At 45.5% G+C, this 26,345-nt stretch overlaps 1 protein-coding gene across 1 annotated transcript in view; it reads left to right on the top strand.

Moving 5' to 3' along the window:
* The window catches only part of appl1 (adaptor protein, phosphotyrosine interaction, PH domain and leucine zipper containing 1), a 40,823-nt gene extending 17,862 nt beyond the window's left edge, over positions 1 to 22,961 (top strand). Inside the window, exons 16-22 of the mRNA XM_028003558.1 lie at positions 66 to 118; positions 968 to 1,142; positions 2,245 to 2,281; positions 2,368 to 2,508; positions 3,287 to 3,337; positions 3,407 to 3,496; positions 21,734 to 22,961. Coding sequence (XP_027859359.1) covers positions 66 to 118; positions 968 to 1,142; positions 2,245 to 2,281; positions 2,368 to 2,508; positions 3,287 to 3,337; positions 3,407 to 3,496; positions 21,734 to 21,886 — 700 coding nt within the window. The 3' untranslated portion in view covers positions 21,887 to 22,961. The remainder of the gene's footprint in view (positions 1 to 65; positions 119 to 967; positions 1,143 to 2,244; positions 2,282 to 2,367; positions 2,509 to 3,286; positions 3,338 to 3,406; positions 3,497 to 21,733) is intronic.
* Positions 22,962 to 26,345: the final 3,384 nt, after the last annotated feature.

Genomic DNA, 26,345 nt, shown 5'->3' with positions numbered 1-26,345 from the left:
TACTTTTACTTGAGTAATTTTATGATAAAGTATTTCTCTAAACATGACTGTTGGTGTTTCTGCAGAAGGAGTAATCCATTTGGAGAATCTGGAGATAACTCAGCGGAGGACAGTGAAGGTACTTCCTGTTTACCTGCAGAATTTACATTTATTCTCTTGTTTGAACCTCATTATTACCAGTCAGGTGTCTAAGAAAACAGCCTCACCTTCAGATGAAATGTTTCTTTGGTTTTTCTGCCTCTGCTGCCCAGAATTGGACAATTATGAAGCCAGAAATAAAACTAAATAGTTAATAATAATAAAGTTTAGCTTTTGTTTAAATGTTGCTCATTTGTATTTTATCTTTCCAAATAAGTTTTAAATTCTGAGCATTTAATTAATAACTTAAGGCAGGGGTGTCCAAAGTGCAGCCTGTGGGCCATTTGAGGGCCTCTGACACATTTTTTTGTGGCCCCCAACTGCAGTTCAAGAATAATACAAATGTGTTTATTAAACTTTGTATTTTTAATCAAACATAGTTTTCTTGCAATGGAAAATATTAAGTATGACAAAAATATTTAACTAAGCTTTTATAATAAGAAGAACCACGTCTATCTAGAGACTTTTAGTAAAAAAACAAATTTGTTTTTATTTAATGTATTAATAAATAAAGCGTTTTGAAAGAACTAAATCATGTTCTTGTAATTGAGAAGAAATTTGTTTAGAAAGAACTTGAAAACTAGATGCTTTTATGCCAATACAGCAAAATCCTTTTTACTTTCTGGATCTACGATGAATAACTTTAACCTTTTCAAAAGAAATCGGAGGACTTTATTTACTTGATTGTATTTTATCTTTTAATTTTCCTGGAACAACACTCCAGCACTTTTGACTTGACAATTTTGTACCATGTGAGAAAAAGTTTGGTTTAAGTTTTGCTGCTACGTTAAAATGTCAGCACAAATAAAGCAGCCGTTTTCTGGTCCAGATTCGATCCTCCACCAGCTGTTCATCGTTCGGTTCCTCGGGTCGATGGAGGTGAAGACCGCCGAGTCAGCAGACGTCATATCGGAGACCATGAGGCAGATCTTAGCCGCCAGAGCCATCCACAACATCTTCAGGATGACTGAGTCTCACCTGCTGGTCACCTGTGACTGCCTCAAGTAACGACAACAATCTCTGTTTGTTTGGGCGAGGAAACGTAGCATGTAGCTCACAAAGCAAGGCCACAAATGATGCTAACTTCATGAGAACAAGTAATATGATTTTAGTAACTAGACATGCCTTTGATTACAAAAGAAACTGTGCTGACAATCTGCTTTAAATCATCTGTAAACAACAGGAGTTTAGCAGCAAACCGAAAACGTGGCTAAAACTGACACCATAAAACAGGCAAAACTTTTTTTTTGTTAATCTTAAATACAGAATGCAGACATAAATTTTTGTATAGTTTTAGCTTAATTACTGCTCTGAACATGTTTTTGCTTCAGCAATTGGCCTTTTTCTAAATATGTGTTCTCCAGTTAACAATTAATTGATTAGTTGATGATTTTTTCAATAATCGATTAATCACGATTTATTGTTTCAGCCCTAAAGAATAATGCAGCTTTCTTCTGAAGTTGTACTTGGAAATATATATTAATATTCATATATATTATAATATATATTAACATGAGCTTTATTTTAGTAATTAAATAATTATACTTACCTCAGAGCTTCACCTTTTTCTATTTTATTACTTTAGTAATTGATTAGTATATTGATTAATCAGATAAAAATAATTGCCCATTCCTTATATTTTTTAATTTAACCTTGCAATTTTTTTGATACAATATTAACTTTAAGTGGTACAAATAAACAAATAATTTCTTTTTAAAATAAACAAGTAATAACATTCTTTTAGGGAAAATGAACCAAATGGAAATTGTACATATATTGTGACTGGTTTTGGTTTAATTTCTGCCCATTTCAGAAAATGACCTTTTCTTGAGTCTGTATATTCCACTTAATGATTAATCGATTACTAAATTAGTTGACAATCATTTCAATAATTGTGATTGATCCAATTATTTGTTCAGCCCTAATGCAAATTATATCCCAACTTTTAATGAATTAACTTTGACAACATTAATATCAAGGAATAATAAATTAGTGAAAAGTATAATTATAGAAAATTAATTAATAAAAACTTTTAAAAACCCAGTTATCTCAATTTTTCCAGCTGTTTTTCTACTCTTACCTAAAGTTAAACCCTTTGTCTTCCAGACTCATTGATCCCCAGACACAGGTAACTCGACTCAGGGTAAGTTGCTTTCAGTTTTCCTCTATACTCCTGTCCTAGTCAAAGTCTTCCCGTCTCTGCTCACGCTGTCCTCTGACCCGCTGCAGTTCCCGCTGTCCAGCGTCGTCCAGTGTGCGTCCCACCAGGACAACAAGCGGCTGTTCGGCTTCGTCCTGCAGGCGGCCGGAGGCCGAGGCGACTCCCGGGTCATCTGCTACATCTTTGAGTCCAACAACGATGGAGAGAAGGTTCTGGTTCTGTTCTCTGAGTCTTATTTGTCACTAAAAATCAATTATTTACATAATAAATTAAAAGGATCTCAGTTATTTCCATTTGCATGATTTATTGTTTTTCTCTTTTGTCTCCTTGCCAAAAACTGGATAACGAAAGTCTTCAGTCTGGTGCTTTGGTCTCAACTAGCCTCTTGTTTTGTTTATATGTAATACTTCCAGTATTAAATGTTAAGTAGAATTTAAAGTTTACTGATCTTTGAGAATATGTTCTTGCATTACTATTATGCCATTATCACTAGGGATGCATCTGTTGGACTTTTTTGACTGATTGTCAATAAAACAATATTTAAAAAGTCTGACCTGCCCATTCTGATTTTGGCCGATACCAATTTTTTTGATCTGAAATGTTGCTTAAATATAGCAAGAAAGTCACTGAGTTGGCAACAGTCGGGCGACTATAGTTAACTTTAAATGTGTAGACATGACCTGGTGGGCCAGTCTGTCAGTCCTCTCTGCCGAAAGAGCAAAATAAAAATCAACAGAAGTCGATTTTTAGATTTTTGCTGAGGCAGAAAAGGTTGATGGATAAGATCAGCTTTATATGTAAGCATCAGCCAATCACTGAGCTCCCAAAATTAAGGAAATCGTCTGGTCGATAAATTGGTGCATTCCTAATTATTACCATATTACATTAAAATGCTACAATATTATTGTTTATTGCAATAACTTCTGGGACAGTTCATCATCTAGCAAAATTTGTTATCGTAAATCTGACCCAGGTTTCTGTTTGTAGATCTGCGACAGCATCGGTCTGGCCAAGCAGATAGCGTTCCACTCAGAGATGGTGAGTCTGAATCAAAGCTGATTCTCTCGTTCAGTGGTTCAGTTCTGGTAAACTTTTGTTGTTTTTCAGGAAAGTAAAGCGGTGGAGAAGAAGAAGGAGCAGGACAAGGCCAAAGAGAAACAGCAGGAGGAGCTCAACAAGCAAAAGCAGATAGAAAAGGTAAAACAGAGAATCAATAAACCGTAGTCGGAGTTAAACTACTTCAACATCTTTTCACTTAAGTAAATAGTTGCCAAGAAATTACTCAAGTAAGATTAAAAAATATTTAATTAAAAAAGTACTCAAGTAGTAATTAGAAATTAGAAAAATACTTAAGAAATATTGTCTCTTTCACCTGCAGAATTATAAATAAAGCATGTACCGTATTTTCCAGACTATAGAGTGCACCTCACTATAAGCCACAACTACAAAGTTTGTTTTTTTAAAACTGGAATTGCACATATATAAGCTGCACCGGGCTGTTAGCCGCTCGTATCTCCGCCACTCTCGGTTTTTCACAAGGACACAGCAGGTCAATAGGAATCATAATCACAAGAACCTGATAAAATTGACATTTACATTTGTTGCTAAAACATTATTCAAGTTTACAATGTATATTAAACTTGGTGCCTTTCTCCTACTTAGTTAAATTGATGGCTTAAGTACAGCAAGAGGATTTATTTTTCTCAGAAGGTAACTTGAGCTACACTTGATGGGTTTTGCTCCTCTGTCTTCCTGTTGATGCAACATGAGATCTGAATACAAACCCAGCCGTATTTTCTTATGTTTTATCTTTACTCATTAATGGATATGATTTCAAATGTAACTGAGTAACTTTACGCAAAACCAATTCACGTAAAATTTAGGTTTTGTAAACAATTTAAAGGACAAATTAGACAAACTGTAATTACAGTAATAGATGTAAATGTAACTAATGACTTTTCACCACGTATGGAAGAATATACATTTTTTTCACATTGTGAAGTGCCTCTACTATAAGGAGCTTGTAGTACAGTAAAATATTCATGTTTCTATTTGTTTTGGTTTGTACAATGAGCCACTGACGATTTTCATCGTAGTACCAGCAAGAATTTAAAACTACTTTCATCCCTGCTTGGGACCAATAACAGTCCTGAAAAACTGCTGACTCGGTCAGGGCGCAGGGCGGAGGCGCCTGCGCGGAGCCCAGTTCAAGGGTCGCATTCTGGGGGTGTTTGTGGGGGGCAGAGGGCTGTGAATGTGGGGCGCCGACCTACTTGCAGTTTGTCCGTTATCCTGCAATAGCTAGCCCCGCCCACTTCATCACAACCCTCCGGGGCTGACTACTGACCAGTTCTCTGTCTAACAGGTCCGGAAAATCTCTAAGACCTGGGTATTACCCTAAATGAGATCTATAGGAGATAATCTATTCAAACTGGTGTCGAAAGCGATTCGTCCAGCTCTAACTACCTCCAATCCAGAAGTTACGACCCTTTTCAATTAAGAAACAGTCAGCTGAGTAGCCCTCACAGCTGTATAATTCCAATAACCACTCCTGTTAACGGTAGCTCGCTTTCTAAAATATAACTTGCTCTTGGAACCGGCTAGATTAAATTTAGTGACTTAGATGTAGTCCCTGGGTCATTATTTTACTCTCGCCAAAGGAAATTATGAAGCCTCCTCTTTACTAGAACCATGTACCTTAGTTTTACCTTTATTAAAAGAACTGAAAAATGATTAAATGACTCAATTAATTCCAATGTCCACCAACCTCATTAGAATTTTAGAGTAAGAATTTATTAAGCAAGCTTAAGCAGGGATATGTGACATACAAATCAATAATCAATTGTATATAATTCAAGAGCAGTGTAATAAGATCAACATGTACAATCATACCCTCCTGTCTCTTTTCCCTAACCTATGTCGCAGATTCTGAGATAGCTTTTTAGGAAGCGAGTTCAACTCATACCCAGTTGGTGGTGGATCTTTAGCAACAGGAACGTCCGAAAACCTTGGTCTGGGTCTTTATCCTCTATGTGGAAAAATCCTCTTTAGAATAGAAGCAAAGTAGAGAGGGCTCAATTGCTTTTGAAAACCCAACTCTTTATCCCTCCGGGACCTTTGTCTTTTCTCCAAGTCTGTTGCAATGTTTGGGTTGAGGTAAGACCGACGCTCGAATCAGGAACCCGGGTTGGACTATTGGAACTTGTCTCCCTTTGGCGGCACGAAGCTTCAGCTTTTCCCGTGGCTCCAGGGTGTGGTCTACTGTTGTTTCCTCGATCTGCTTCTTCGTGTTAGCTCTACTTCGGTGCCGCAGACAAAGAACAAGAACTTCTCCTTTTCCGTCTGCCTTTATACAGTTCTCTGCCATGTATGTGTATGGGGAGTGTTAGTTGACGTGGTTTCCTGAACATCTGCTGATTTCACGGAAACCCCCGTCGGCCCCTCCTGTCTGCTGGCTGGGATGGAAAGTCCCGTCCTTTCCTCAGCGTGTTGATCTTAGCCAACCATACCGCTCCACCCATCCTGTGCGTCTGGCCATCTGTTCAGAACTGCTTGCGACAGCAGGAACTCACAAGTTCCCCTTCTCCCTTTTCCCCTTTTCCTTTTAACATTAAAAACTATGTGCTTTTCTCTGATTAACTTTTAAACACAGTCAAATATTAAAAACTATGTGCTGATTTCCATTAAGCATTAATCATAAGCATTAATCACCTCTTTCACTTATTATAAATCATCAAACCTTAATCATTTCATTGTTGTCATGTTATTACAGATCATGATTCGTACACTTCAGAATCATTCAGTGATTACTTACATACAGTCATTTTACCTATTGTATTCATACATGTCCAACTTAATCATTATCAAAACACTCAATCATTATAAATCAAAACACAAGATTGCTTTATTTCCTTCAGGCCTTCATGCACCTTTTTCTGCGTGTACCTGGATAGATCTCAAACCCCATACCAGTTTTCTTGACACCCCCTCCTTGAGATCGGACAGAGCTTCGCAGAAAACACAAAGTCCTAAGTCAAAAGAGGTCAAGTCCATCACCGCAATCAGCAGTCAAGATGTCCTGTTCGTAGCAGGCAACCGGAGATGATGATGGTGTCCAGGTATCCACAACCTCATACTCCGTCAGATTGGACGGCGGAGAAATCCAGCACTCGGCGTCCAACTGTGGAGGAAGTGGAGATCCTGCTGATCCGGGAGGGCTAATGTCCTCCAGGGAAGACTGCAGAAGCGAAGACAGATCCATCTCAGAGTCTGGCAGTGTCGGTGGGTTGTTACAGTATCCCTCCAACTCAGCCAGTAGATCCTGAAAATCCATATCGGTTGAAGGCGGATCTGGTGAAGGGGATGACACGAAGAGGGTGTCTTCTGTCTGGCACGCTTGGTGAGATGAACTGAGAATCTCAGTTTGGGTACCTTTTCTGTTAGTCGCACTGCTGGTTTGGCATCCGACATCGATAAACATATCCGGAGACATGGGACACGCGGGTGGAAGGTACTCGCCTACTGCCACAACTCGTCCATCGAGGAGGTGTAGAGTTGGCAGGCATCGTCGAGTAAGCTGGTGTTCCCATAACTTCTGAATCACGGGCAGCAGAAGTCCCGTGTGCATTGGAGATGTTGTAAGGTCGTCGTCTTCTCGGCCAAAGGCAGAGGTCCACACTATTTTGTGCACCCGTTCCAGGGATAGAGATGTGGAGGCCGCTATGTAAGGCAAATCTCCTCGCCCTGTGGCGCAGAGAATTGCCGTTACATCGGTGATACGGCTGCTCACGCAACGGTGACACCAGCGGGAAGACGATGCAACCCATATGAATCCATAGGATTCTGCGGCGATCCCACATCCCACACAGCAAGTTGGTGCCTGAGAAGAAACAGCAACCTAGGTAACTTCACGATTAGGGGTTTCGGATTAATAATAATAACACAACGAATATGCAAATGCGAAAGCGGAGAGAGTAGCTGGTTTAAACTCGTGTGCCTGCTTGGGCTGCCAGCCAGGGAGAATTAATCACAGGAACCGGAATATCATGATCGGGAGCTGGTTCGCCCCGATCATAGACATGAGCTGAATCATGGAATATTGCAGCATAGGTCATCATCCATACAACGATGGCCAGGTCTGAGGTCTCCTGAAGCCAGTAAAGGACCACCAAGATCCCCCAAACCGTTGCCCAAAGAGCCAGAACTATCCACTTTTGCAGCCATATGCGTCTGCCCCGACCTTTGATGGACAAGGCTTGGCGCGCTAAGTAGACGAGGATAGATACTGCGAAGAGCCCCTCTAGAATAGCTGTGAGGATCTTAAGTGGGGCGGTTCGAGTGGCTTGACGGCCCCCAAGGACCAACTCCAGTATTAGGGCTGTGGTATCGGTGACGAGCCATAGGCAGACCACAACGCCCCTGCGCCAGTTGATGCGGGTACGGCCCATCAGGTAACAAGCGAAGAGGGATGAAGCTAACCCCCATTTTTGGAGGATGATGGGTCGTAGGATAAGCTTGACATATCCTTGTAGCGCAACGAAGATCCTCATAGGATGTCCCCTGGGCCAGGAACCAGTGTGGCAGTAGAGTACCCAGGCTAGGGTAACCCCTAAGTGCTCAAAGGTACTCACTTGAAGTGGTGCAAAAAGTGAGTTGGGGTTTGATGAGTTGGCTGAAGAGTTGGATGCCATGATGTCCAATGGTGGTTCTTTTGGTTCCGGTGTTGTCGGCAGCGGCGGTGAAGGTTGAATGGCTCGTAGGCACACGAGAGCTCTCTCTTATGCAGAAGCAGGCTCCTCCTTCGGGGGGAGGGGTTGGTACCCCCTCTTTTTGCAATGACAAAGTGCTTTCAGCCACACCTGCAGGACAATTTTGCCAACGATTAAAGCCACGGCCACGCCCAGTAGGCCCAAGATGTATGGCCACAGCAGGCTCAGAGCATCTAGCAGCCACTGTCCGACGATGTGGAGGCCTCCCTCTACAATATTAGCAACGCCTTCCACGACTTCGGTGAGGGTGGTCACGATAGCTGATCCCAAAGTCTCGAACCAGTAACATTCATGTTGATCAGATCCTTTTCCACATTTTTCCCAAATTTCCTTAGAGATTTGGCAGGTGAGATTGGAATACAAAAGGTTAGGCCCGACCCAATCAAACCCTGGGTCTGTGTGCCCATCACACAGATTCTTGCGGAAAGCATGTCCTTCGGCGATGGCCACCAGGGGATTTGGGATGAACGGAACTGGGAGACCCAGAATGCTCTTGCGCTTCTGGAGATGGTATCCCAGAATTGCGTCGGTGCAGGTCTGTCCGCTCACTATAGCCCTCCGCCAAGTACCATTGATTTTGCGCCAAGTAACTTCAGAAGAGTGAGTGTCGTACTCATCGGCATAATGTTGGTTGCAGTAGCTTTCCCAACCTTGGACCTCGTGGCAGGGTCTTCTGGCCAAACTGATGACACATTCAAGGACATGCCGTGTGTTGTTTTTACAAGTCATGCGCCAGGGTCTCGGGTTGACGTAGTTTTCAGGTCTCCAAAAAATTCCAGGCCAAATCGCGCGTTCCTTAGAATAAACTGTGGCGAGGTACTGGTACTTGATCCAATAATTAGTGGATTCACTGAGACATGGTATAACCCAGGCTTGAAGTTCTTCCTGTTGGAGTCCCCACCATTCCCAATCGCAATCTCGATAATAATCCTCATAGCAGGCTTGTAGAGCCCATTTAGCGGTAGGAAAGGTTTCGGGATCAGGGCAGTGATACTTCCATACGGAAAATAAAGTATGGCTTTCTTGTAAGAGGTCACATCGTGGTGAAGATAGGGTGTTCCTCCAATAAGTATCGTTGAGGCTGTCAAAGATCCTCTTGGCGACACATTTATCAATCTTTGCAAAATCACCCTTAGGAGCGTGAAGAAGATCTTCAGGAGTTGGAAGGCGTTGGGTACGCAAGTTGGCAATGTGTAGCTCCTCTAACCCAGCAGGAGAGCGAACCGCTCCCTCTGGGAAGTCTCCCACAAAGAACGTTTGGTCCGTTGCTATATATGTCCATGGGAATGTGTTATTCAGCCAGACTTCAATTTCTGTACGTACTGTGCGTACAGAGTGCCATAAATCCGTCCAGTATTCTTCTACAGCTGTTACAATGTAATTTTGGCCCCATGCATTTGACGAACTTATTCCAGAGGCAGGCATTCAACCACTTAAAGTGGTGCCTATAACAATGTTGTTGGTCAGATTGGTACATAAACCGTGTAGGACCTTGCCGAATCAGGAAAGCCGTAATATTAGCTAAACTGTTGTTGGGGGGGGGGCCTCGTGACCCAGTCGCGAAAGTCGTTTCGGGAGGTTCTGTTGATCCGCTCTCGCTCTGTGATGTTGGCATCTTCTCTGCAATTTAGGTGATAGTCTCCCCAAAACTCCCCTCGTGGGAGCCAGGTTCGACATCCTGAGGACCTGTGCGGGGCCGGGTATATAACTTCGGTATCCCAGTATCCCTGTTCCGGTAAAAGTAGTAGCGACCGACAGGCCATATTGCAATGCCATTGTGGAAAGCCTCGATCCGGATGAATCCAGTTGCATCTCACGGTCCGTCGCTCCTTGCGCTGTAGAACCCGTATCCAGCAGAGCGCTCCGGTGTCGAGGAAGTCATAGGCGTAGATCTCCCAGGTCCGATTCAAAAGGTCGTCTAGGGAGGAGTCGTTCAATTTGTAGGCTCGGCTTTCCACATACTTTTTGCCGTTGTCTTTGGCGAATAATCCGGTTCGATTCTGGGCAGAAGTTTCGTTGTCCCATGGCACAAAAATAGCCGTGGTGCTTGTATTCCAGCAGTTGAAGGTGGCATACTTGGAATGTCCATAAGTGACCTTTGTTTGCGTAAGGTACCACGGTCCAACTCCGATGAAGTAGAAGATCGTAGCAAGAACAGCAGCAGCAAATAGCAGAGCAAGAAGCGTCAGCAGCCCTTTTAGGCAAAGGGATTTTCCTGTTATCGTAGTCGTTTTCCGTAGCAATGGTTCGTTAGAGGTGTCCGAGTCGTCGTCAGTGTCAGTGGGGCTGTCCGAATCCGATGTTGAGTCCAGCCAACCCTGGTCAGTAGTCTTGCGCCTCATGCCGATAGCATCCATCCTGGCCAGATTAGTGATTCTCTGGGATCCGGTGCATCAGGCGTTGTACAAATTTTTCTTAAAGCCTTGATGCAGCCTTGGTGAGCAGGGTTCTTCGCAACCCGTCTGGTGGCTCTTCTCTGCTGCAAGGCTGTAAATATGGGAGAGGGGTAGGGTAAGTCGGGCTCCAACCCCCTCCACACCCACTTCCAGTGGAACACCCTCCAATAGTCCGGCCGAGGAAACGGGCCTTGGGCGGTGCCGTTTTTCAGCGCTTGGTCATACCAAGATTCGTGATTGTACCCTATTGGGGCGGGAACTGAGATGTAGGTGTACAAAGGTTGCCCATGCAAAGTTAGTCTGGTGCGATACCCCCAGGTCGACGGGGTAAAAATCCTCTGGTGTGGTGGATTGGGGTAGACCCTGTCTATTTCCAATTTCAATGGAAGCCTGGTGTTATTAAATATATAACATTCTGGATTCATTTCCCTCCTTACTATGGTTTTTGCCATACTTGGTGATGTGGTCCAAATAATCATGTCATTAAGTGAAATTTCACAATACAGTCCTTGCAGTGGTTCAAGGTAATGGGGACCCCACCTTATCCGTAGTTCGATTCCCTGTACCCTGTGATACACTGTATTAAAAGTCCATGGCAGAGATCTTGGGCTCATAGGTGAAATTGATGCATAATGGACCGTGTTACTGGACCCTCGTCCTTGCCAAGCAGGCGGTGCGGTAGGGATGAATAAATGTGGCTTCGTTGGAGGGGGTGACGTGTACTCTTCACTTTCCTCCACCTGTTTTGTGTTCTGAAAATCAGTGGGTCGAAGATATATAAGGTACTTGAGAAAATATGCTTCGGTGAGCGGATTGGAAGGAGTGAAATCTTCTCTTGGTATATCAAGTAGTATAGAGGTAGTAAGGAGCCTTAGGAACGGACCTTTATCTGATAGTCCCGACGAGACTCCAGCTCCTACTTTGAACATTTTAGTTACAAAAACCCTTGTACCTTTCCGTCTTGTGGGTTTCGACTGACGTTGGGACTTGGCGACTCGTTTTCCCCCTTCCGGTGTATCCGTTAGTCTTGGTTCTTCTTCCTCCATGGAAATGCTGAAGCGAGCTTCTGCCAGGCGTGAGTCTTGGGTTTCTTCTTAGGAGGCTCCGGTTTGGTGTAGGACACGGTGGCGTAATTCTGCTCGTCTGGCACCACTTTGATGGCTGCTCCGACGGAGTAGATTCCTTTAAAGGGGACGGTGATCATGCGCACTGACAGCTGAATCTGGCAGGAGGTGCTAGGATCGGAGGGCGTACCCGCTCTGTGGGCCACGCCTCCCGGGTGTTGCAAAACTCCACCCCGAAACTGGGACTCCGCTGTTATCCAGTACAGGCAAGACTTTTCCTTAGGTCTTACCGCATTGCTGCCCCACCCGTCCACCTCAGTGGTGTAGTAATACATATCTGAGCAGCGTACCCCATCTTCCCTCGGCACGTCCGGTAAATCCACCACAGGAATTGTGCAGTCATTGATGACTTCCAAAATCAGATGTGCCCATGTGGTCAGCTCCCAGGGGCCTGTCCAACCCCCATTAACGGCTTGGTCTCTGGTGTCATCTGGGAGTGCACTTAGCCCCTCAGCTGATGGTTGGTACGCGTGAGGCCGATGTACCCGGAAGATCACAGGGGAGTGGCTGGTGTTCAATGGTGGAAATGACAGGGATGCTCCGGCAGCTTCATATGGCCAGGCAGCATGAACAGAATCCCACAGGACATCATGGGGCCCTTCTTCCCTCCTCCACACCCATGGATCCGCTTCTTCTGGGGTGTTTGGGGGAGCTGAAGGTCCCGGTAATATTATCGGTATGGGGCTCCCATGGTTTGGTTGTACTTGCCCATATGTTCTGTAATATCGCAGCGAGCTGTAAAACCTCGTCACCTGCCATCCCTCAGCCTGACCTGTCAAAGTCAGTTCTCCTCTCCCCAGCTGGTCTTCGCAAGTAGAACAGTGGTGGAGATCGTCCCCATCCCAGACGCAATAACAGCTTTTTGGTTCTTCATTCTGCCAGCTCCATTGGGTCTCCAACTGAAGTCGGGGCAGGTAACCTACCCGGCAGTTCCCACAGATGGTGTTGTTCAAAACCGTGACCGGAGAGACGCGGAGATGTTGTAGCATCTCTGCGGTGGCTCCTTGTTGCCTGGGTTTCTCACGGCCCGGTCCCTCCCAGGTGATGGGGAGTGGGTTGTTTACTAAACAAACCGGACAGCGACTTTTAGCTCTTGCCCATATCAGCATCTCTCGTTCCTCCGACAGGACTCCCTTTTTAGCCCAATCCAATTTCTTCAGGGCTCGTCCTGCCCAAATCCCTGAAGGTGTTCTTCTAATTATAACCACCCCTTTCACGGTGGCCAGTCCGATATAGGGTGGAATGGTACATGATTCACTGGCCATTTGACCGGCTTCTGTTTCACTTTAGTCAGGAACTGGCTTGAGCTGCTCAACTCCTTGAATCCCTTTTCTTTTCAGCAATACTGTGTTCCTATCCAGTACTTGCTTGACGATGTCAGTGGTCTCAAACTTGGGTTTTACTGCTGCATTTACAGGTTGCTCTCTTGCTTTGACCCACACGCGCTGTCCCTCTCGGAATGGCACTCTGGGCGTCAGCTTCTCCTTTTTGTCGCCAGAGCTCCGCCCCACCTCCTTCGTGGTGAACGGCCGTTGGTTGAGCTCCATTGCAGGGGCGGGCCTCTCGGCTCTGCTTCTGTTGTTCAGGGCCTGCCCTATTTCCACCGCCTGTGTGCTCCAACTGTTGGTGTTAGCATTTTTAGCTATCCAGCTTTTCACTAACCCTATGGCTCGTTCCACCACTCCGTTAGCTTGTGGGGTATAGGGTGGCGAGTAAACGCGCATCACTCCAAACTTCTGACACCACTGGTCAACCTGTGAATTACGGAAATGAGTCCCATTATCCGTGCGCAGCTCTTTCGGGATTCCCAGGGCACTGCATACTTGTTCCAGCATGCCGACAACACTATTGCCGTTTGCTTTCCTGGCTGCTTTTGTAGTTACAAACCCCGACATAGAATCCACCAGCACTAAGAGGTACTTCTCACCTCTTCTTCCTGTTATCCCCATGGGGCCTGCAACATCCATGCAGACTGAACCCCAGGGGACCGTGCTTTTGATGGATAACCCCTCCATCCGCTGCCCTCGGCGACCTGCGTTGTATTGTCCACATACTTCACAGTCCCTTAGCACGCGTTGGACTTGTTTCACTGGGATCCAAAGATCCTGCTCCTCCAGTTCCTTACGGGTAGGTCGTACGCCTGCATGTCCAAGGGCCTCATGCACGCTCCGCACGACCTCGACCACGTACTCTTCTGGGACCTCCCGTCCTCTGGGAGTGCTGTCCCACTTCTCGGTACCGACAAAGACGATCTTTCTTTGCTGGACATAACAGTCCACTTCATCATTCCCACGCCAATGAGCTCCCTCATGCGTGTGTGCTTTTTGATGCTCAACATCTATTTCCAATTGTAGTTTTAGCTCAGCAATCTTTTTCCACAAGTCTCTGTGTGCCACTGGCTTGCCCTTCGCTGTCTCGAAACCATTTTCTTCCCAAATGGCCAAGTCTTCTCTAAGGGCTTGAGCGCAGTAGTAACTGTCGGTTACTAACCTGGCATTCTTGATTTTCCTTTTCACCAGCTCCAGCAATCCTTCCAGTACGGCCATTACTTCTCCGGCTTGAGCACTACCGGGAACTTTTCCTTTCTGACGGCATTTTTCCTTGCCGTCTTGCTTCAGAATAAATCCCCAGTATGCCGACTGGTCGGACCCCTTTCTGGATCCATCGGTGTAGATTGTCCATTCCGGTTGTTTTGGCTTCTCAGATGTCTCTGGCGGTTTCTTCTTACTGGTGGGTTGTGCTGGCCCAATCTCAAGCTCCGGGTCCAGCAGGATGTCTTCCCATCTTCCCCACCGTGTGTTAGTTGCTTTAGTACTTTCCACGGTACCTTTTCTTAGATACTTATGAACTTGGCTCTGTGTGATGACTTTAACTGGTTGTCCTTGTGCTAGATCCTTCAGCACACCCCAGTAACGAGCTAACACCGCTAGCTCTTTCTCCTCCTGCGGATATTTCTTCTCAACAGAAGTCAGGGTGTAACTCCACAGGGTAACTAAGCCTCCATTTTCGTTACTCACTTTGATCATGGCATCGTCATTCTCACAGCTGATCTCTGCCACCAGTCGTTCTGACAAACTTCTTGGCTCCAGTCTCACAGCTGCTTGAATGGCTTTTCTCAATTCTTCCAGGTTCTGTTGATTCGCTGCTGTCCAAACCCAGGGTCTTTTTCCGTCCTTTTCGTCCTCCTCACTCTTTCTCAGGCATTTGTACAAAGGTTTGGCATACTTCTGATAATTGGGTACGTGGTCCCGGACATAGTTGCATAGTCCTAATATTTTCTGTAAGTCATTCTCTGACTGAGGTGGTTGAATGTTCGTCAGCTTTTCTCTGTACCCATCTGAGAGTCCCAAGTCCGACGTGACTTGGAAACCCAGATAATTCACTTGGAACTGTCCAAATTGACATTTCTTGAGGTTTAATTTCAGACCCGCCTTGGTGAGGTTTTCTACCACTTTTTGTAGCCTTTCTAGGTGTTCTTCTTCTGTGTCATCAGCAATAAAGACATCATCAATGTACACAGTTGCACCTACGTCCCCCAGTACTTCCATCACTGCTGACTGGAACACGTTTGGGGAGTTCTTGTATCCCTGGGGTAACCTTTGCCACACATAGCTCTTGCCTTTGTGGGTGAATGCAGTTTTACCTTGCGATTGTCTGGCGAGGCGTAGAGAGAAAAATCCATTGGCTAGGTCGATGCATGACTTGAACTTCTTGACTCGAAGAGTTTTCAGCGCTCCTTGGGGATTGATTAGACTGGCTCGGTTTGCTATTGTTCTCCGATTCAGGGCCTTGAAGTTGATAACTGGTCTCCAACCCCCTCCAGCCGATTCAGGTTTCTTCACCGCCTGGATGGGGCTGTTGGTGATCGGGTTGAGCTCCTCTCTGATGATTTCCAGGGCGCTCAGCTCCTTCACTATCTTGTCCATCTCTTCGACTGCTCCCGGATTCAGCGGGTACTGCCGAACAGGTGGATGAACCCCACCTTCGATGTGATGAACAAACTTTGGACCCAAATCCCCACAATCATTCTTGAACCGTGCCACTTGCGCCGTAACGATGATCTCACGCAGCTTCTCTTTCCCAGCCGGGGAGAAGTCACTCTCTGCGAGCTTCTGTTCTGTCACCGTTGGTATGTCAATCGGTTTGTACCAGTCCTGCTGCCCGGATCCGGTTTGGGTCGGGCCGACTTTCACCAATCTTGCTTTCAAGCTCGTCAGCCTTCGCTCTAGTCGGCGATGTGTGCCTTTCTTTTTACTGAGTTCATCTAAGTCTTTTACTGTGAGTAGATTGTAAGGACCTTTCACCCACACTACTCCTTTCCAGGTCCCGTATGGCATTTCTTCTATTTTTCCATTAGCAAACTGAACCTTCAGGTGTCCTGCTGTCTCTAGGTCTTTGCGGGTCATAGACACCTCCGCTCCGGTGTCTACCAGGTAGGGCACTCCTTCCACTTTAGCGTAGATTTCGTCCCCCTCCCAGTAGGCATTTTCTAAAATGACCCGCGACCTGGACGCCATTACTTTGGTGACCCTCCGGCCCCGGCTTTACGGGACTCACGGAGGGCCGTTCTCTGTTCTGGGCTCAATTTCCTATATTCCTCATCCGTCAGGAACTGACCTTTCCCTGGCTGATTCTGTGAAGCCGGCGGGTTGGTCGGTCTCCCCTGTGGTCCTGGTGGTTTCTGCTGGAACGGCCGGTTCTGGAAATTGGATGGTGATGTTCCCTGTTGAAACGGCCGGCCCTGGAAATTGGATGGCTGCGTGCCTTGCGGGAACGGCCTGCTCTGGAAGTTGGATGGTTGTCTGATGTTGACCCTTCCAGGTGGCTTTGCTGGTTGGCTAGCCTCCTTTTTCCTTTTGTCCTCGTAGTACTGCTGCTCCAGGTCGAACCCCTGCACTGCCACGTCCATCTGGGCCACGGTTGTGCTTCTCACTGGCAGTTTCACAAACACAATCTCTCCTCTTCGTCCCTTTGTCACCTCACGCAGTACCTTCACATACCTCGCGGGAGAAACGGTTTGCTTTAGTGTGTGCCAAAGCGGTTCCAACCGGCTTCCTTTGTCCAGCCGTCCTCTAGCTCTCTTCACCTGGGACTCTTCGTCGTCCATGTCCTCCAACACTAATCTCTCATAGTTGCTCTGTGCTGACTCTGTTCCAACCATCGAGTCCGCAGTCACGCTGGTCAGCCACAACTTTTTGGCTCCTTCGTGGTTGGTGGTAGATAGCACGGTTGGCCAAACATCTTTCAAATACTCCTCATTATTTTCGTCTGCGTTTTTACCCCGAATCACCAGCCTTAGATTCTTTAGTTCTGCGTATGCATCTTGCCCGGTAGTAGTGGCCGGTGGCTGGGCTGACACTCCTTGTGGTCCCCGCGGGATCTGTGGTCCTGGCTCTGAAGACGTCGCCTGCGGCTCCTCTTCATCAGCCGACACCTCGTCCAGCTTCTGTCGAGTCTCCTTGGAGTACTTGTAGGCCGCTTTCTTCAGTCGTCGCAGCATCACATCATACATAATTCCCATGTATGCATTCCTGAAGTTGGTGGTCAGGGAATAGTGTGCTGTCAGGGTAGAGCAGGATGGTGTCATCAGGAGGTTAGCCCATTCTCCGACTGTCGCTTCCACCTCGAGCAGCACCTTGTCTCCCAGCCTGCTGGCCCATCCCGCTGGGATCTGGTACTCGGTTTGACCGACCTCTGGTACATACGTACGCCGTCCGTCTTTAGCCTGTACGGGGCCCCAGGTTACGTCTCTCGCCAGTCTCTCAGAAGAACCCTCGATGTCAAAGGTTTCTATTTCTTTCTTCTTACCTCGATGCTGTCCTGTTCGGAGCGTCTTATGTCCTGTCGGTGGTTGCTTTGGGTCGGAGAAGATGCTGCCGTGATCACTCTCTTCTTCTTCTTCTGAATGTTCGATCTCCTGTTGCTCTTCTCCGTCCTCCGAGTCGCTGATGTCCTCATACTGTTGTTGTCGAAGAGGTTCCCTCCTGGGGGAGTTCAGCGGTTGAATCTTAGCTGGTTTCATCGGTCCTACTTCTTTCTGGACCGTCAGCTGCTCATTCTTGACCCTGTCCGTGTTGGGTTGTCTCAGTTCACTGCTGCTTCCCTCAAATGAGAATTCTTTGACGTATCTTGCTGCGTGGGACTCTGGTCCGACTGGTGCTTCCCTTAACTTTATCCTGAGTGGCTCCATAATCTTGGCTTTGCCGGTCTGGGTGGTGTTTGAAACTTCACTCGGGGTTATTTTTAAGGGGTATTTCTTGATCTCCTTTGCTGGGTAGCTGATGCGGCATTGTTCCTCCATCTCAGTTGCCATTCGTACACCTTGCTCCGTACGGAGTCGATGCATACGGGGGTCAACCACCACCACTACCTCTTTGAGCACAAAGAAATGACTGTTGGTCTTGGCTATGTTCACCACTCCATTCTCTGTGACCGACCTGGCGGTGTCCTTTGGCAAATCTGCCGATCTTAGTCCCTGCACGCTCACCATCACCCTTCTCATGCTCCCGTTGCTGGCAGTCACCAGGCCCCTTTCGAGTCCGTGCCACATCTTCTTCCGATACTCCTCCAGACTCTCTCCTTTCTTGTAAACATCAATTGGGACCAGGATTATGGCACCATAAGGAAGACTGTAGCCCTTCATCATCACTACGTCTCCTCTAGTTTTTTCACTACAGGAAGCCTCCAACACCTTTGAATCTTTTTGGTAATATTTCCCAGCTTGGTTTTCAAGGCTGTGTCGAAACTTTCGATTGTGGATCTTGTATTTATCATTGGTGAACACAATCAGCCCGTCACCTTCAAGGTCCCATATTCCTCCAATAAACTGGTAAATCATGAGCCCGGATTGCAGCCTTAAGCTGATGGTCTCTGATGGTATTTTGGCCAACTCTCGGGTGCTCCTCCAAACATCCGACTTTTGGGTCTTCTTTTTAGGGCGGCCGGGGTCCCATAGCTCCTCATCCGATTCCTCCTCGTCCTCGTCGGAGCTGCTGCCCGCTGGAGTCCCCGTAGGTGGCAGTGGCTGCCTCTTTTCCGTGCTGTGGACTCGGGGATGAAACCCGAACTCCTGACCCCGTCGAGGGGACCAATCCCTGGCCGCTTGCTCCAACTGCTCCTCAGTGAAACCGTCGATGAGCGATCCCTCGTGATTTTCCTCTTCTGACTGTTCAGAGGGGATCTCGTCGTTCCGCGATGCTCCCGGTCGAGCTGGGATGTCATTGTCGCCGTCCGTCAGGTCTATCAGGTCCTGCTGATCTTGCTTCGGCTGGTTAGTCGGTGTTGTGGCTCTGCTGGGCAGTCGAGAGGGGGCCTCAGCCACCTCCGATTCCGCCTTCTCCGGGGCTTGCTCCTTTCTTTTGATGCCTTTGTAGGTTGACAGTCTCTGCAGGGCTTCTTTACACTCTTTGTACTGGCTTACCCCTCTAGCTAGCTGTTCTGTCAGGATCCCGTCGATGCCCGCTGCCTTTGTGGCTGTCTTCACTACTCCGTCATACTTTCCAGAGGGGCTGTAGACAATCCGCAGCTCACCAGCGGTCCATCCCTCAAGGAGCTCGGCGAACCATTCCAGCCACTCTTTAATCTCCAACTTCTTAGCAACTTTCACTGGGCATTTAACAACTCCCAGTCGGTGGCCATCGTTAAGTCGGGAGCAGTAGTATATCTGGGTCCGTATCATGTAGTTCATTATATCCCGAACTTTGTTCTCACGGGTACTATAATGTGATTCGAAAAAAGTCCTTTTCAGCGGCCCAGTCCAGGAATCCAATCCATCACCGAGTAATATCAACATTACAGGAAGTTGTGATATAGTAGTTTGGGAAAGACGGGTTTGATGATCTTCCCCGTCTTGGCTGATGTTGCTTGCCCCTTGTCCCTTTGCTGGCTCTTGCAGGGGATCCAGTTCCCCTCTTTCTTCTTCATCCATAGTTGTCTTTGTCTTCGAGTTGCCTATCCCCCAAAGCCTCTCTTTGCGCTCTTGAGTAGGGATGGGTCCAGGCTGTGTTGGCTACTGGCTTCACTGTCTGGATACTATCACTTATCCTCAGTAGAAGCTTTCCCTCACCTGCATGCTATACAGTTACTGCAAGGGTTGTGACTGACGGCCTTATCAGTCACCGTTAACTCTATTCCCTCAGAGTTAACCATCCAAGTGAGCTATTCAGAATCACACTTCTGTTTTTACTGACTTGGTTTATTAGGGCCCGCCTACTTGGCTCCGCCCCACGTTGGGCGCCATGTCCGTTATCCTGCAATAGCTAGCCCCGCCCACTTCATCACAACCCTCCGGGGCTGACTACTGACCAGTTCTCTGTCTAACAGGTCCGGAAAATCTCTAAGACCTGGGTATTACCCTAAATGAGATCTATAGGAGATAATCTATTCAAACTGGTGTCGAAAGCGATTCGTCTAGCTCTAACTACCTCCAATCCAGAAGTTACGACCCTTTTCAGTTAAGGAACAGTCAGCTGAGTAGCCCTCACAGCTGTATAATTCCAATAACCACTCCTGTTAACGGTAGCTCGCTTTCTAAAATATAACTTGCTCTTGGAACCGGCTAGATTAAATTTAGTGACTTAGATGTAGTCCCTGGGTCATTATTTTACTCTCGCCAAAGGAAATTATGAAGCCTCCTCTTTACTAGAACCATGTACCTTAGTTTTACCTTTATTAAAAGAACTGAAAAATGAGTAAATGACTCAATTAATTCCAATGTCCACCAACCTCATTAGAATTTTAGAGTAAGAATTTATTAAGCAAGCTTAAGCAGGGATATGTGACATACAAATCAATAATCAATTGTATATAATTCAAGAGCAGTGTAATAAGATCAACATGTACAATCATACCCTCCTGTCTCTTTCCCTAACCTATGTCGCAGATTCTGAGATAGCTTTTTAGGAAGCGAGTTCAACTCATACCCAGTTGGTGGTGGATCTTTAGCAACAGGAACGTCCGAAAACCTTGGTCTGGGTCTTTATCCTCTATGTGGAAAAATCCTCTTTAGAATAGAAGCAAAGTAGAGAGGGCTCAATTGCTTTTGAAAACCCAACTCTTTATCCCTCCGGGACCTTTGTCTTTTCTCCAAGTCTGTTGCAATGTTTGGGTTGAGGTAAGACCGACGCTCGAATCAGGAACCCGGGTTGGACTATTGGAACTTGTCTCCCTTTGGCGGCACGAAGCTTCAGCTTTTCCCGTGGCTCCAGGGTGTGGTCTACTGTTGTTTCCTCGATCTGCTTCTTCGTGTTAGCTCTACTTCGGTGCCGCAGACAAAGAACAAGAACTTCTCCTTTTCCGTCTGCCTTTATACAGTTCTCTGCCATGTATGTGTATGGGGAGTGTTAGTTGACGTGGTTTCCTGAACATCTGCTGATTTCACGGAAACCCCCGTCGGCCCCTCCTGTCTGCTGGCTGGGATGGAAAGTCCCGTCCTTTCCTCAGCGTGTTGATCTTAGCCAACCATACCGCTCCACCCATCCTGTGCGTCTGGCCATCTGTTCAGAACTGCTTGCGACAGCAGAAACTCACAAGTTCCCCTTCTCCTTTTTCCCCTTTTCCTTTTAACATTAAAAACTATGTGCTTTTCTCTGATTAACTTTTAAACACAGTCAAATATTAAAAACTATGTGCTGATTTCCATTAAGCATTAATCATAAGCATTAATCACCTCTTTCACTTATTATAAATCATCAAACCTTAATCATTTCATTGTTATCATGTTATTACAGATCCTGTTTCGTACACTTCAGAATCATTCAGTGATTACTTACATACAGTCATTTTACCTATTGTATTCATACATGTCCAACTTAATCATTATCAAAACACTCAATCATTATAAATCAAAACACAAGATTGCTTTATTTCCTTCAGGCCTTCATGCACCTTTTTCTGCGTGTACCTGGATAGATCTCAAACCCCATACCAGTTTTCTTGACAAGTTCTATTTTCATTTGTAGACTTTCCTTTTTCAAAGGATTATTGATTTAAAACATGCACCTATATTTTGCTGAAGTTACTTATAAATTAGTCTTGTCTTATTTAAGGTTGTACAAAGTTTTTGCAGTTTACATGGACAGATTGTTGTAACTTTAGTTTTCCTTTCACTATCAGCACCTTTTATTTTTTCCCTGACCTGAACTGCAGGATTTAGAAGAGCAGAGTCGCCTGATCGCCGCCTCAAGTCGCCCTGCTAACCTGCCCGCGCCTGACGGACAGTTCCTGGTGCTCAGCAGCAGCCAATCAGAGGAGAGCGACGTCGGGGAGGAGGGGAAGAAGCGGGGTGAGTCGGAAGCCTGACAGCTGGCGGCGCAGGCATGATTTTCGGCTCCCGGGTGATTTCCGGCTGGCGATTTTCAAACAGCTGAGTAATCAGACTAAAAACGGACAATGCGTTCCTAAAAACCCAACGCACCTCTACGCCAAGAGGAAATGAGAAACGGTTTTTATTCTGTGCAGAAAAAACACAAAACAAAAACACCACTTTTATACTGGCTCTGTATTTAGATTACCGGTAAGTTTCTGTTTTTAATGTTCAAGTAAAAGTGAGGAGCCAGATCTGAAGGAGCAGGAGATTCGAACTGTTTCTCCAGCAGGACGCCTCATGATGACTCCGTCTGCATAAAAAGAAGAGAAAAAGCACAGTTTTATTTTGAAAAGGCCTTCCTGTCGTCTGGCATCCTGTGTTCAGGCACTGTGGCGTTTGGATTCACCTTAGTTTCTACTGTCTGTACTTGAAGGCATGTACAGACAGATTTGTCAGCACACCTGGTGAAGACGTGTAAAAAGCCGTTTTATGTGTCGAAATGAATCAGGATTTTATTGCAGCAGTAACATCTCACTCTGCACTGCAAAAACACAAAATCTTACCAAGTATTTTTGTTTAGGTTCTAGTGCAAATATCTTAGTTTTATCTTATTTCAAGTGTATTAACTTACAAGTAACTTTTCAGCAAGATAGAAGAGCTTGTTTTAACTCAGTAATTCCTTAATATTGATTTTAAAAATGTACTAGTTACACTGGCAGGTTGTTTTACTTATGTGGAAAAAATTGCGTTACACGTGAAAAATCTGCCAATGAAATATATATTTTCAGGAATTATTTACTGAAACAAGCTATATCTTGCTAAAAAGTTACGTGTAAATTAGTTTTGTCTCTATCCAAGTGTAATAAGATATTTGCAGTACAAACTAAACAAAAAATTGAACATTTTTCATTTTTGCAGTGTAGTACCTTGAAACAGCATTAAAGAAGCCAAATTTTAAAGTCAGAATATTTATTCAGTGGTTAACATATGAGTTGGTAATCGTCTAAAATGAATAGAACTGATACAATTAATATTTAGGCTGATCAGGGCAATAAAGTCAAGAACAAACAGACTAAAAAACAGTTTCTACCCAGAAGCTATTGTTGCCATGTATTCAGTATTCATCATTGGATGAATACTGCCAATTCATCCATCCATTTTTTTTTAATTTTTTTTTTCTCCGAAGAGTTTTTGTGGCGCTAGCGGCTCGTATTTTTTTTGACAGTAGGCAGACAGGAAGGAGGGTGAGGAGAGGGGGGAAGACATGCGGCAAAGGTCGTCGGGCCTGGGAGTCGAACCCGCGACGTCTGCGTTGAGCACTAAGGCCTCCAAAAGTGGGGCGTGCTGTGGTGGCGCAGGGGGTTAGCACCCCCTGTGCTGTGGTGGCGCAGGGGGTTAGCACGCCCCACATCCATTTTTTTAACACCCTTGTCCCTAGTGGGGTTCAGAGGGGTGCTGGTGCCCATCTCCAGCGAACGTTTCGGGGGAGAGGCAGGGGTCACCTGGACAGGTCGCCTGTCTGTCGCAGGGCAACACAGAGACAGACTGGACAAACAACCATGCACACACACACACACACTCACACCTGGGGAGAATTTAGAGAGACCCTAGCCTGACAGTCATGGTTTTGGACTGTGGGAGGAAGCCGGAGAACCCACGCATGCACATTCCATGCAGAAAGACCCCGGGCCGGGAATCGAATCCAGGACCTTCTTGCTGCAAGGCAACAGTGCTTTTTTTTTTCTTAACAACCCAGTTCTGTGTTTCCTTCTACTATATAATATGTTTGTCTTTGAACGTAAGGCGCGCAGTGTGCACTCTCTGACAGAGAGCTTCCATCGAGCAGGAGAGTCTCTGTTTCAGTTAACAGCAGGCTTTATCTCAACAGCAGGCTCTTCATTCATGTCCAGGTCTTCCAAGTTTAATGATTCAATGTCTCAGAGGATGGTCCCGACTCGGAGCCCGGTCCTGACTCGGAGGCTGGGCGAGGCTCAACGTTTGGTTCACTCTTAGAGGGTTCTTGCCTCTGAACAATGACTGAATCATCTCCACAACATGATGAATGCATTTCCATGCCAATGTCCCAGATTGTTGCCCCCACTTCTGGTTCCATGTGTCCCAGACTGTCTCATACATCATTACAGCTCAGTATTCTCTTATTTTACTTACCCCATTATTAGTTTCAGCTGTCCCTTGTTCCTTGAATGTTCCCCCTTGTGTATTTAAGATCACCTGTGTGTTTGCACTCCTGATCTGTACTCTGTTGAGCTTCAGTCTGTCTCAGTAACTGTGTTCCTGAGGTATTTGGACCGCCTCCAGTTCCACCTACTCCAAAAAGACCAAATCTTGGTATTTTCGTCATGCTTTCAGCATCAAGGTTTGTCTGCAGTGGGAATATGTTTGTGTTCGACCGTAGGGCACGCAGTGTGCACTCTCTGACAGAGAGCTTCCTTTCAGCAGGAGAGTCTCTGTTTCAGTTAACAGCAGGCTTTATCTCAACAGCAGGCTCTTCATTCATGTTTAGGTCTTCCAAGTTTAATAATTCAATGTCTTCTAAAACTAGATCACCGATGTTCACATATGAATGGTCTTCATTTATGTCCTGGTCCTCAAAGTCTACTGATTCAGGATCTTAGAAAGCAGTATCACAGATGTTCACATGTTGTTGGTCTTCATTGGTGTTCTGTTGACTTTCAGCTCTGGACACTCCACTGGTCTGGTGGGTGAGTTTTCAGGTGGTGGCAAATCTTCCTGAAACAACTCTGGGGTTTCATCTACACTGATAGGAGGTTGAGTTTTGTCCTGGTCTTCAGGGTTGACAGACTCCAAAACAGGATCACAAGGAGAAGCCCCACATCTGTAGTGGCTTCACTGGTGTCTTGGCTTTCAAAATTTGTTAGTCCTGACTCAGAGGCCGGTCCTTGTGGGCTTCTTAGACTAGGATGGATTTTTTTGGAGAATATAGTTCCAACTACTTCAAAAAGACCAAATCTCGCAGATTTTTCAATCACTTGCCAAAGAAGTTCGCTGAGAAAGTTCTTCTTAGACCAGGATGGATTTTTATGGAGAACCTTTTAATATTTTTTTTTCAAAAAGAGACCTTAGGTCTCACATCCACTTCACTCTGTGAGCTTTTGTCACTCATCTTCTATCTCCTAACAGGCATAGGGCAAGTGTCAATAGGACCGCTACATCCAACCAGTTACTCGGCAAATCCATGGCTTTAACCCAGAAGGGTTTGACCATTTAGCAGTTTCATATTTAGTGTAAAAAAGTTCCTACTTTTCATCTGCTCCCCTGTGCAGGAATCCGCTGCTAATGAACGGTAGATGTTCCACTCAGTTTGGTTAGATTGCAGTTGTAACGGGTGGCATCAATGAATTTCCGGAAGTCATTCAGTCAAGTTTCAATTAGATATTTTTTTATTCTGGGGAAGAAGAGAAAACAAATCAACCACCTCCTCATCTCCCTCTCCCTGCACTCCAGCCCTAAATGTGAATATAGTTCAACCGAGACTAGCACCGGTTGTTCGCGCCAAAATAAAAAAATGGAAATTATAATAAAACTGTTTAGAAAAACCCACAATGACGGTCAAAACTGCAAAATATCACACTAACAAACAATAATAAACAACATATGGCAGAGACCTCTACATGAACAACAGAGAACATACAGAGAAACAAACATGTACCGCAGCAGCGCGGAACATCGCTGTGAGGGAAAAGGGGAGGAGCTACGAGGGCTGGAATCAACTACGGAAGCCCAGGAAACACAAACGAAGCAGAGTGCAGAAGGGCGACCCCCGCAGGCAAAAACAACAAGATAATAAAAATAACTGAATAAGATCAAATTCTCAATATAAAATGAATAAGAAATAATAATTTAACAAAAAAGCACGTTTGTGACTCTGTTACCAGTTACTCGGCAAATCCATGGCTTTAACCCAGAAGGGTTTGACCATTTAGCAGTTTCATATTTAGTGTAAAAAAGTTCCTACTTTTCATCTGCTCCCCTGCGCAGGAATCCGCTGCTAATGAACAGGAGATGTTCCACTCAGTTTGGTTAGATTTCAGTCATGAGGTCATATTTATATTTTTTTCTGCATATTTTACAAAGCGCTTCTCTGTCACCTGGTCATCCAGGCAAAGTTGTGAAAACTTATATTTTCTCATGGTGACTGATTAGTACAACATGTTAATGAACAGCAGATCGAGCAGCGACACCAATCGAGTCTATCAGCTTTTTAATACATATTTATAGTTAAAGGAACTTAAAACAAAAAGTCAACATCAACGTAAAATTCTAAATATATTGGAGGGGTCATGGAATGGTTTTTGAAAAATGTATTACAAAGTCAATTCTATTTGTTATCTTTTACTACCTTCTACTGGCCGTAATTTGAGCTAATTTAATTGATGACCTTTTACTAAACCCAAGAAGCTTCTGAGCCAC

The sequence above is a fragment of the Xiphophorus couchianus genome, chromosome 20 (genome assembly GCF_001444195.1).
Source record: "Xiphophorus couchianus chromosome 20, X_couchianus-1.0, whole genome shotgun sequence".
In the NCBI taxonomy this organism is placed as follows: Eukaryota; Metazoa; Chordata; class Actinopteri; order Cyprinodontiformes; family Poeciliidae; genus Xiphophorus; species Xiphophorus couchianus.
Note: the sequence above shows the minus strand (reverse complement) of the source record. Positions and strands in the feature narration are given on the sequence as shown.